Below are 12,725 nucleotides of genomic sequence, written 5' to 3' on the forward strand. Positions count from 1 at the left end.
CGGCTTGCAATTAAAACCGCGATTAAAGTGCAGTACGTCTAAATTTGCAGGACCGGCTAATGTGCACCCAAGAGTATTAACGAGACCGGTTGAAGAACTCTCTAAATCATTCATGCCAGTTCGTAACAGAGCTGGGAACGATGGGGACTGGAAAATAAATGTCTCGGAGGGCTGGGTTGTAGAGAAAATAAAAAGGATGAGCCAGAAAACAGCCTGGCCTGACACCGAAGCCGTGAGAGCACGGGAAGGAAAGGTTGATGCACAGTGTGATCAGCAAAGCCTAAAAGCCAGTGGCCTAATTGATGCCTGGGAAAATGAGTCTTGTCCAGCCAAACTTGATCTTGTTTCTTATTGAGCTCCCAAGTTTGGCTGCCGAAAGGGACTGAGCTGCTGTAATAGTGTTTAGATGCCGATAAGCAATTTGATTTAATCCCAGGTGGCTTTCTGTTAGGAAAAAAATTAGCGCTATAAAAAATCAATGATGCTCGTTTCAGTAATAGAAAGAAAGAAGAGAAAGAATAAAATCATTGCTGGAGAAAACGTGCGGACCGCTGGGACAGTGGCGAGCATCGCCGGGCACAGGGAGCGTCAGGGACGGGCGCCCCGGTGCCGCATCCCGGCCAGCCCGTGGGGCAGCCGGGTCTCCCATCCCAAAATACATTGCCAAGCTGTTGGGAAGGGATTGGGAAGAGAGATCTGGGGTTGGAAGATGAAGCAAAGTGGCTCAGTCTCTGTGGCTGGTCCGAGGGAAGACGGGGAGGAAGAAGAGATTCCTGGTACCGATGGACCTTAATGTGGGAGAAATAAGGCAAAGGGAGCGTTTTTTGGGGGAGAAAAGTGACTTTTTAGCCACAAAGGGGACTAACAGCAGCAAGAAATTACCTCCAGGTGCAACGGCTTTTCCCTTCTGCCTTTGGCCAATGCTTGCCCCGGGCTCGATGCCAGCAGTCGGCTCCATGCATCCACAGGGGATGCAGGCGACTGCGGGGATGTCCCCACGCCGGCGACAAGTGGCTGCGTTTGGGAGGTGCCAAGTGCCCTGGGCTGTGAATTGGCAGCGAACCGATTGGTTTTGCTGTGGGAACTCGCTGCTCAGGGATCGATGAACATCTCGGCCGAGCTCCTCGCGGCTTTATTTGTTTGCAGACGCAGAGCCCCGGGGGATGCTCTCCCCCAGCCCATAGGCACCGATGGCTCCCACCACTTTTTCCCCCTGCAATGGAGCTGTCGGCTCCTCTCCCTCCGGTTTCTCGGGAGAGAAAGCACAGGGAGGACCTGGAGGGGCTGAATAATTGAGCGGGGAGAAGGATTCAGGGCTCAAATGGTTGAAAACTCATCATGGAGAAATTCAATTCCTGATGGGAAACCAACATCCCTTTCTGGGACCCAGAGCTGGCGCTGAGCCCGCGGCGCTGCCAGCCCTGCACTGATCCTGCTTCACCCACAGATGTCGATGCGGCGGTGGGTTATGGCTGTTGGGAGGATGCTGGGTGCAGGCTCCGGGGTACTGGCATCCTCCCAGCCTTGTGCCGATGCTCTGGGGCTGGAAAAGGGCTCTGTAACCCGGCAGCCGTTGCACATCACCCCGGGGAGCGGGGTTCTGCCGGCATCGCCATCCTCTGCAGGGCTGGGGACCCCTTGCGATGCTGCAGCCGTCACTGGGTACCGAGGCTTGGGGGGTATCCTTATGGAAAGGGGAGAAAACATCCAGGAGCACATGGCAGGGATGAAAGACCCACAAAACCCTAACATTCCCATCAATGCCGGCCGCACGTCTTAACAGCTCCGTCAGTGCCGGCCGGCGAGATGCGGGTTATTACGTATTGATCGCTGCGGCGCCTGGCCAAGCTGAGCTGCAGGCGGGCGGGCAGCTTCAGACCCCTCCATCCCGGCGGTCCAGGCTGTATCCCCATCCCTCATCCTCCTGGGATGCCCGGGGATGTCCTTGTCCCCATCGGAGTGCGGAGCTGGGGGCGGTTTTTGGCTGGAAGCGCTGGAGTGTTGGGTGTTGTGCGGGGAGAAAATATCCTTCCTGAAGTGCGGGGGGATGCTCGGAGGGGCAGAGGGGCTCAGGATGGGCCCCTTGATGTCTTTTTTTTCTTCCCCCCATTTGGAAGCAGCTATTTATTTCAATTTTCAAAATATGTATGTAACGGCCTGGAAAACTGGAAAGGCAAAGTTGGCAGAGAGCAGCCCCAGTCGTATTTAAACAGGACATTAAGCCCCGAGTGGTTTATTAATAAGATTAATAACGGCTCCCATGTGCTTGGCTGGGAAATTTCACCTGTCTTTGGTTTTTGCTCGGCGGCAGAAGGAGATTTGGGGGAGAAAAAAACAATTGCCCAAGTGCTGCTTCGCCTGCACCCAGATGGGCGCGGTGGGGCAGGATGCGGCCTCTGCCCCAGCCACCCTCCCACCCGCCCCGGTTGGGCTCGTGCACTGGCACATTTTGCCTTATTTTTTAATAGGGAATTTTACAGCCAGTTGCCCCTGTGCCGGGGCGGGAGGTGCCGCGGGGACCCGGGTTGGGGTGACGTTTCCCCCTTCCCCGTCAGGGATCGGCTGCTGGGAGCCCACAGGGTGCTGGGGGGCTCAGCACGTCCCAGCGATGCTGGGAGATTTAGCAAGAAGGAGCTTCGAGGGAGGGATGCAGGAGGGCGCAGGGTGGGTTTCAAGGGGTGCATTTGGGCTGCTCTGATGCCCAAAAGTGTGCACAAGTATTTGGGGGGCTGGAGGGGGGACCCCCTTGGAGGGGGGACCCTGCCCAGAGATGCTGGGGGCAGGTGCTGCCTCCATCGCTCCTGTGCTCCCACGTGGCCTCCGTCGCTTCGTGGCTTGAGGCAACACACGAGTGAAGAAAATCCTCCCGACGCTGTTTTGTGAGCCCTGGAGGGGACCGTGGGGCAGGCTGGCAAGGGGGGCGTCCCACCAGCCCCTCGGGGACCTGCGGGGGTCCCCCGGGAGCACTCCATGGTGGCTCGGTCCTGCGTTGGCCGGGGGGCACCCGCTGCCACCCCTCCAGGGCTGTGGCTGCGTAAGGGGGTGCAGGATCAGGCCTGGACCCCTCCCTAGACAAACATCACACCCCTATAGTCCCCAGACAGGGATCGAGCCATGGGGGCACAGAGCTTTCCAGGGTCTATTCCCCCCTAAAATCCTCCCCACCACCCGCAGCCCTCCCTTCCCCATCAGGGATCGGCTGCTGGGAGCCTGCAGGGAGTTGGGGTGCTTGGCACGGGTCTTGGGGGGCTCGGCGCAGGTTTTGGGGGGCTCGGCACATCCCAGCAACGCTGGGGGGGTGTTTAGGAAGCAGGAGCTTTGAGGGAGGGATGCAGGAGGATGCGGCGTGGGCTTGGAGGGGCAAATGCCCGAGCTGCTTGGATGCCCAAAAGCGTGTGAGGAAACACAAGTATTTGGGGGGCTGCGGCAAATCCGACTGCGTCCCCCCGGGCCCAGCGGGACCCCTGAGCTGGGCTGGGGGCTGTTTGCAGCCCATGGCGGGGACAGTTCGGGAATGACCCAAACAGGGGACTTCCCATGCAGCCCTTCATCACATGCGCGTGGGCAAGTTGGTCACCGCGCACGAGCGGTGCCACATCCTGGCTCCCACCTGGCAGCGGGGACCCGTCCTCGGGCCCCCCGGGGCTGGCGGTGACAGCAATGGCACTGCGAAGCCACCGGCGCTGGCCAAGCTGTTGGGCTTCTGGCCTGGCCGTGTCCCAGCACCCTCGTCATCCTCACTGCCCAGACTGGGTGTCATCTAAGCAGGGGACACAGCCACCGTGCCTGGTCTGGTGTCGCAGCCACACAGGGGACGCAGCCAAAGGCAGGGCAGGCAGCAAGCTCAGGGCTGGCCTGCCGCTTGGTTCTCGGGCTAATTGCCTTGATTAAGGCTAATTAGTGCTCTGGGCTGCTCTGCTCTCTTCCCATAACCGGATCGATAGCGCAGCCCTTTCCCACCCTACATGTGCGGGGCAGAGCCCATGTCCTGGGGACACCAGGAGCGTGGCACTGGGGAGCCGCTGCAGACTGGGTTTGCTTCCCTTCGTCTCTTGCCAGGGAAGGAAAACGTGAAGACCTTTGGTGGAAGGGATTTGGGAAGCCAAAGGGCTGGGGATGGCCTGGCTCTGCCTTGGAGAGTGTCCCAGTTTAGGGCTGGGGGTTGCAGGGAGCCGTGGGCACATCGTGCTGGTGCTGGAGTGCCTCTGCCTGGCACCTCATCCCCTGGGCCCACTTGTGCCATCCCGCAGGGATACCCAGGTACACAGCCCCAGCTGGGAAATGTCCCAGGGGAGGAGGATGCTCAGGGTGGGAGCGGAGAGTGCTTGGGGTGAGCATGGAGGATGCTCAGGGTGAGCATGGAGGGTGCTTAGGGTGGGAGCAGAGGAGGCTCCGGTTGGAGTGGAGGACGCTTGGGGTCATCCTGGAGGATGCTCAGGTGGGAGAGGAGGGTGCTTGGGGTGAGCATGGAGGACACTTGGGGCGGGAGTGGAGGATGCTCGGAGTGGGAGTGGAGAATGCTCGGGCAGCACAGCGAGGGATGCTGAGGCGAACGGGAGCCCACGGGAAAACCTGTTCGCTCTCTACTTGTGTGCAGTAACAGCTCAGATTAATGGTGGTCCTCAGCTATTGCCTGCTAATGTGGAGCTGAGAGTCCTTGTCCCCGTCCCCGGTAATCCCTCAGGGCTCTCTCCCGCACACACGTCCTCCCTCTGCTCCTCCACTCCACCAAAGGGCCAGGAGCGGTGGGAGGCCGGGCAGCGCGGCGGTGCCGGCCGTGGCCATGGGGGTCAGCCGGGGTCCCTGCTGCCTTGACCACATCCCCCAGCCCCGGGGAAGGCAGCCGGCACCCACCCTGCGGGTGCAGCAGCCAGGCACGGGGCCGGCAGCTTTGCACAAACCCTTTGAAGGCTCCGATTCATATTTTGTCTTTCCCCCCCCGCCCCCATTTTGGCTCAGGAACCAGCCCCGTCCCCCTTACCCACCTCGGGGGCACGGCGTCCCCATCTGCACCTCTGGGACCACCCCCCTGCTCCTGTCCCCTGCTGTCCCCTCCTCTGCTGCCACTTCCCGCCTGTCACCGGCCGGGTGCCAGTTCCCCTTGGCAGCTGCTGGGCCTCTCAGGCGAAACCGTCCTTTCCTGGTCCCTTTTTGCAGCATCTGGCACAGTTTTCCCTTGGCTCGGGGCGGGGGACACACAGCAGGAGCCCTGTGACGGGCACCGGGATGGCACAGGGCTGGCACTGAGTCCCTGTGGCAGTGTGGGGACCGCTGGCACGGCGGCTGGGGAGGTGATCAAAGTGCAGCGAGGTTTGGAGGAGTCTGGGGGTGCCTGTTTGCTCCCCAGGGCTGGATATGGCCCTGGGGACTTGCTGGAGGGTGGCACGTGTGTGTTGGTGGTGGCATCCCCCCGGCAGCCCCATGGCCATGGATACTGCAGCCGGGCTTTGGTGGGGACATCACGGGGACAACGCTGCAGGGCTGGGACCGAGTGTGGAGGCCCCCCAAGGGCTGGGGGTCCTGGTGCCCAGCCGTGCCGTGCCTCCATCCCCTCCAGCTCCTGGCTCTCCCACTGCAGCCCCAGACACGGTCACGTCCCCTCGCCCTTTGCTCCTGCGGGACACCCAGGGTGTCACCCTCCTTTCCCCTGGGAGGGACAGGGGACAGAGCCCAGAGGGACGGGGAAGCACATGCAGGATCAGTGCCAGGACCTGTTTTATTCCCTCCTGGGAATTCGCATCACGTCTCTGACTCGGTGGCTCCAAACAAGGATTTAATTTGGCAGCAGCAGGCTGGTATTGTTACGACCTGCTCGATAAACACCAATTGATTATTAAAGGCTTTATTTATATATTTTTTACATTTCCTGCCCCCCATAGCTCAACAGCTGCGTGGGTGATAGCGAACAGAGGCTGGGGCAGGTCCCCATGGTCCCTTCCAGTGTAGGAGGGGGGGACATCCCTGTCCCACGCCTGGGGCCACCGATCTTCCTCAGGCTGCGTCTCAGCCTGGATTTGGCCCTGGGCTGCAGGGCTGAGCTCAGGACCAGTGACAGGCAGGGTGCTGGCAATGCCCGCGCCTGGCGCTGGGGATGGTTGATCTGGGAAGCGCAGGCAAGTGCGGTAAATTTAGGGTGTCTACTTGGGGCTCCGGTGGGTGTCAGGGGCTGTATTTGGGGACACCCTCACCCATTTTGGGCTGGTTTATGCCCCATTGGGTGCAGGTCCTCCCCATCATCCCATGAGCACTCCCACCCCACTGTCCAGGAGATGGGTGCTGCCCCCAACTTTGGCACCCACAGGGTGCTGCTGCCCCAAACCATTCCCCAAGTTGGGTGCACCCGCAGGAGGGATGAGGATTTCCATCTCAAAATTTGGGGGAAGACCCAGCCCAGCAGCACCCATGGCCTGGACACAGGACTGATGCTCCCACCCCCTCCTGGTGTCCCCACACGGGTCCCCCCCATGGGAAATGGGGCTCCAGGGCTCTCCCTGTGTCCCCCTGCTCCATCCTCTCCTCTGCCCAGGGGATGCCGACCCCACTAACGACCCCGACCCTGCTAACGACATCGCCTCCCACCTTGCAGCAGCCCCAGGCCCTAATTATTTTTAATTAAGCCCCCGCAAAGAAGGAGCTGCATGGCGGCCGGGTCGGGGGGGTCCCGCAGGGAGGCGGCACTTGCCAGACAAAGCAAACCCAGCCCTAACAAAGGGGCTTGAATTATACATGGGGTGCGGGCTCGCCGCCTGCCCGGCAATTAGCGGCACCCTCGTTAGCGGGGTCGATGGCGGGGTTGGTGTCCCCCACCCAGCGGAGGAGGGGATGGAGCAGGGGGACACAGGGAGAGCCCCGGAGCCCCATTTCCCATGGGGGGGACCCACGGCAGGACCCCAGGAGGTGGTGGGAGCATCAGTCCTGTGTCCAGACCATGGGGGGTCCCATGTGGGGACCCCAGGAGTCCCCCCCAGTCCTGTGTCCAGGCCATGGGTGCTGCTGAGTTGGATTTTCCCCAAAGATTTTTGAGATGGAAATCTCATCCCTCCTGCAGGTGCACCCAAAAGAGGGAATGGCTTGGGGCAGCACCCATCACCCAGCTGGCAAAGCCATCCCATGTGGTTATGGGGGAAAAACAGGGTTTTGGGGAAAATCGCAGTTTCCCCGATGTGGGGCTGGCCCCGATGCCAGGGGACTGGGCTCACGTCCCTGTTGGATGCAGGGGACTGATGGCCGTGCCGGCCCCGCTGCAGGGTTTGGGATGCTTGGGGTGGCATCGTCCCCCTGCTCAGCCGCAGCGTTGTCACCTGTCGCGACATCCCAGTGTCATGCCTTGTCATTAAAGGATGCAGCCGAGCGGAGCGGGAAGGCCCCAGGGTGGGCGCTGGGATGGATCCGGCCCCGGGAGCTCCCCATCCACCACCATGCAACAAAGGGGTTCGTAAAAAGCAACCCCAAAACCCCCTCCTGAACGCAGTGGGTATACAAAGAGGATGAACCAATTAATAAAAGCAATTTTTATGGATGTTTTAGAAGTCTCTAATGAGCTCCCATCCGCGGCAGCTGCTGGTCGTTGCATTTAATAATGCGCCGGTGGTCACGGCACGCTCTGCTACGGCGCCTTATTAAATCCTCTCCGCGATGAATGGGAAGGGTATCGGCGGGTTTAACAGCACTGGCTCTTTCGCTAAAGGAATTGTTCAAAATATTCAGGTTTCTGGTTTTATTAGGATGGCACATCCCTTTGGATGCCTCTCCAGCTCCGATACTCCAGTTTGTGGTCGTCCTGGGATGCGGGTGGATGGGGTGATGGCAGCGGTCGGACGCTCTGGTCCTGCGGGATCGCATCCCTGGGCTGGACCACGGTCCCGTTGCTGGAGCAGTGGGGCTCCACTCCCATCCCTGGTCGTGGTGACAGTGATGGGGGAAATTTAAGGGAAATGCGGGATGGGATTGTTATTAAATCCCTCAATAGATAATGAGCAGCACTAATGATGTCCTGTGCAGCCCTTCACTCCTTAAAGCACCCCAAAAAGCATCGCGGATGCTTGGGGAAACAGCCAAGTCTCTTCCGTGCCGCTCGCTGCCAGCCCTGGCTGCTTCCCACCGCCTGGGTGCTTTTATATTCAGTTCATGGGAAGATTTATCCTTGCCTTGCCAGCACCCATGGGTGCCTCAAGCGTCTTCTTGCGGGGTGCTGGGGTGAGGGACACATCCAGCTAGGAGGAGACCCCCAAACTCCTCCAGGAGCTTGGGCCCATTATTCAATGCAGAAATAAGAATAAATCCCCAGTTCTCCCAGAAACTCTGACCCATGAAGGTTCCGTGCACCCGGGGATGAGCGTGGGCATGACAGCCCTGCCAGCAGCGGGCAGCGATGCCCCTCGCCAGGCGTCGTGGCTGCCCGTGGGTTGGGGAATCACCCCGAGGAGAGGGAAACCCGCAGTTTGTAGTATAAATTCTTTTTGTGCTGGCAGCTACCTCTTCACGGGCTGCTGGGCAGCTCAATCTCTTAAACCCGCGTCTCAGGGTGGTTTTATCCTGTATTTTAAGGTTTAAAGATTGGATAAGTGCTGGAAGAAACACCCCCGCTCGTGGGGCTCGGTGGGTGCCCCCAGTTGCCCCTGGGTGCCACCTCCGGATGCCCCCTTCATCCCTCCAGGATGCAGGAGCATCCCCTCCTCCTCCAAAACAGCTCTATCTTCTCATAAAAATAAATATTTTGGGAGCCGCGCGCAGTTTCGCCTCCCCACCGGCTGCCGCCGGCTGCTCCTTTCACAGCGGCATCGCTCCAAGGGATTATTTTTGCTCCCCGGCTCATTAACGGGGTTGTTACCAGGCAGATTTCCTCACCCGATTTTCTCCTTCCCAGCCTGCGGGTCGTGGGAGGAGGGACTGCCGGTTTCCATAGCAATGCGCTTGGCTTTAATCAGTATTTCTTTCCTGGGAGAATTGATTACGAAAGGTGTCACTAAATAAGTCAGTAAATTGGATTTTTTTTATACATATATATATATATATATTCTCCCCTATATCGGATTATATTAACGGCGTCTTTGAGGCACCGTTTGAAATCCAGGGAAAATTACCTCTTGCTTCTCGCAGATGTTGGGCTAAAGAACTTAACTGGGAGAATTAACATCGAAATTGCCTGTGGCTTAATCCTTGTCCAAATGGGCTCGGCCACCGCAGGCTGGGGGGGACGTCTCGGCCAGGATCCGTCCCATCCCACCCGGCACAGCGTCTGGTGGGTTTTTGCAAATTTTTGGAGACCAGCTTGTCCCACTCCTCTGCTTTCCAGTCGCCCAGAGCTGCTTTTCCTGGGCTCCCCCCTCCTGGCCCGAGCCAAGCAGCCGGGTTCTGCTCACGCCTCAGCCCGGTCCAGCCCCAGCATTTGTCTGTGTCTCACCCCCAGAATTTGTTCTTTAGGGGGTCAGGCTCCCCATATCTCTCCATCTTGTTTGGCATCCCTGTGTGCCCCCCAGATTTAAGCCCAAGATCCCCTAGATTTGTCACAAATTCCCCAAATTTAAGCCCAAGATCTCCCAGATCTAGGCCCAAGATCCCCCAAATTTAAGCCCAAGATCTCCCAAATTTAAGCCCAAGATCCCCAGACTTAAGCCGAAGATCCCCCAAATTTAAGCTGAACATCTCCCAAATTTAAGCCCCAAATCCCCCAGATCTAAGCCCAAGATCCCCCAGATTTAAGTTCCAAACCCCCCAGATTTACATCCAAGGTCTCCCAAATTTAAGTCCAGAATCCCCACACTTAAGCCGAAGATCTCCCAAATTTAAGCCCAAGATCCCCCAAATTTAAGCCCCGGCTTCCCTCCTAAGCTGGAGCAAGGCAGGATGACTCCTCCCCTGCGGTGCGTTGATGGCTCCATCATTCCCGAGCACCGAGCGCCTGCGAGGCTCCTCCTCGCCCCGGCGACGGGGGACAAGGGGTCGGGTGAGTGATGGGGTCTCCGTGGGCGGTGGGGGATGTCCCCTCTGTCACCGTGTCCCACGGGCAAACCGGCACCGGCGGAAATGCCGGTCGGTCTGGGTGCCCGAGATGCTCTGCCAGGGTCAGGGATGCGGCTCCACTTGGCATCTCCAGACTCACAGGGAGAAATCCCCCTGCTCCGAGCAATTCCCTGTTTGCTCAGGGCTTTTTTTAGGGTTTTTTGTTCCATTTTAATTAATTCTCAGCCTCTCGGTGGCCATGCCGCTAATGTGCTTTCTGCTGCGCGTCTCCGGCGTGATGACAAGCCGCGGCTCGTTGTGGCTAATTGAGGCGCTTGATTAATCCCAATTTTCTTCATCCGAAAGGCTGGTTGTTGAAGCCGGCTTTTGCGGGGGCGAGGTTGCCGATGGTTCGGAGACAGCAAGTGCTTCCAAGGCTGAGCCAGGGATCTGTGATGGACCAGGGCAAGGGGTTTATTTGCTGTGAGACGGGATGGGATGGGATGGGACGGGACGGGATGGGGTGGGATGGGATGGGGGGGATGGGATGGGACGGGATGGGGTGGGGTGGGATGGGATTGGATGGGTGGATGGGGTGGGGTGGGATGGCATGGATGATGAGCTGGATGGGATGGGATGGATGGGATGAATGGGATGCATAGGATAGATGGGATGGGATTGATAGGATGGATAAGATGGGATGGATAAGATGGATGGGATGAATGGAATGCATGGGATGCATAGGATAGATGGGATGGGATGGGATTGATGGATAGGATGGATGGGATGAGATGGGATGGGATGGATGAGTTGGATGGGATGGATGGAATGCATGGGATGCATAGGATGGATGGGATGGGATGAGATTGATGGATAGGATGCATGGGATGGGATGGGGTGGATGAGTTGGGATAGATGGAATGCATGGGATGCATAGGATGGATGGGATGAATGGAATGCATGGGATGCATAGGATAGATGGGATGGGATTGATGGATAGGATGGATGGGATGAGATGGGATGGGATGGGATGGATGAGTTGGATGGGATGGATGGAATGCATGGGACGCATAGGATGGATGGGATGGGATGAGACTGATGGATAGGATGCATGGGATGGGATGGGGTGGATGAGTTGGGATAGATGGAATGCATGGGATGCATAGGATGGATGGGATGAATGGAATGCATGGGATGCATAGGATAGATGGGATGGGATGGGATTGATGGATAGGATGGATGGGATGAGATGGGATGGGATGGGATGGATGAGTTGGATGGGATGGATGGAATGCATGGGACGCATAGGATGGATGGGATGGGATGAGACTGATGGATAGGATGCATGGGATGGGATGGGGTGGATGAGTTGGGATAGATGGAATGCATGGGATGCATAGGATGGATGGGATGGGATGGGAGGGCATTGATGGATAGGATGGATGGGATGGGGTGGGATGGGATGGATGGATGGGACAGCAGGCTCCCCTGTTCACGCTCCATCCCCGACACACAGCTGGGTTATTTGGGCACGGCACGGGGCTGTAGGGCCCCTTCACTTCCCCCTCTGCTTCCAGGTGGATTTGCTCCAACCCGCAGCCTGACTTCTCTGTCTGTGGCTGCCCGAGGCAGCGTGGCCGCGCTCTGCCCCGCGTCCCATCACTCCCCTGCGCCCCTTCCTCCTGCAGCCCCGTGCCGCTGGCCGTTGCCCACCTCTCTTCTTCTCTTGATTTCTCCTCGTGGCTTAACTTAGGCTAAAAGTTGTTATTCAGCAAGATTCAGTCCAAATCCCATCTCTCCGTGCCAACCCAGCGGTCCCAGCCCTGCTCCCGTGGGTTTGGAGCAGCTCAGCCCAGTGTCCTCCGGGCACAGCCTTTCTCCAGGGCTTGAGTGTCTGGTCTTCTCCACCAGCCCTCTGTGCCTCAGTTTCCCCATCAGACCTGCTCTGATGGAGCTGGTCACCCTGACCAAGAGAGCAAATGCTCCCCAGTGCGATGCTGGGCAGGGCCAGGCAGGACTTAGCCCATTTTGCAGGTAAACTGAGGCACGGCAAAGCAGTGCACAGCACCCGGGCAGTGCAGGATCAGCCCTTCCCTGGCCATCACCTGCAACCTTGCTGCTTCAGCCCTGCAGGCGTGAAAGCACCTCAGCCTCACGGGAGTGCATGGCTGCGTCGCACTGGGGTTGCAGACCCGTGCCTCAGTTTCCCCTCCACAGCAAGTGCCTCCTCGGGCACCGCTGCTATCCCCGGTGCCCATTCCCCGCCCAGGGACACTGCTGGCACCTCCTTACCCCATCCCATCTGTGCCACCACCCCACGTCCTCCCACCAAGGGGACCCCGGGGTCCTGGGTTGTTTCAAGGTCATTTGCAAGGTCAGGCTGGGTGGATGCAGAGCGGCACAAGCTCCGGGTTAACGGGATCAGCCCACTCCCTTCTGCAGGGACACTGAAATGGGTTTGGAGCAATTCCTGAGGGGATGGAGCAATTCCCCATGGGAATAAAGCGGGAGGGCATCGCTCCGGAGCCAGCCTCTGATGGGCGAGATGGGGATTGAGCTGCGTGGACTTCCTTGGCTTTCCCTCAGCATGGAAATGTTTCCTTGCTGGGAGGCGAGAGAAAGAAAAAGGTCTCGTCTCAGCATTCATAGGATGGTGCAAATAATAGATGTAATCTTGTATTAAAGTTAAACAGATGCAATATTGTATTAAAGTTAAATAGATGTAATATTGTATTGAGTTAAACCAGCCTGCTCTCGGGGAAATTTGAAATTTGTGATGTTTG

General features: G+C 58.3%; 1 protein-coding gene across 3 annotated transcripts in view; it reads left to right on the top strand.

Annotated features, from left to right (window-relative positions):
- The window catches only part of NKAIN1 (sodium/potassium transporting ATPase interacting 1), a 40,471-nt gene that overhangs the window by 5,362 nt on the left and 22,384 nt on the right, over nt 1–12,725 (top strand). The window contains exon 1 of one of the 3 annotated variants that reach the window (XM_087760871.1): nt 9,446–9,946. The exons of the other annotated variants lie outside the window; for them this stretch is intronic. Coding sequence (XP_087616997.1) covers nt 9,872–9,946 — 75 coding nt within the window. The 5' untranslated portion in view covers nt 9,446–9,871. Of the gene's footprint in view, nt 1–9,445; nt 9,947–12,725 lie in introns of those variants that run through there. 3 annotated transcript variants of the gene reach the window in all.

The sequence above is a fragment of the Nipponia nippon genome, unplaced genomic scaffold (assembly GCF_047370975.1).
Source record: "Nipponia nippon isolate SJK-2023a ecotype South Korea unplaced genomic scaffold, ASM4737097v1 scaffold_23, whole genome shotgun sequence".
NCBI lineage: Eukaryota > Metazoa > Chordata > Aves > Pelecaniformes > Threskiornithidae > Nipponia > Nipponia nippon.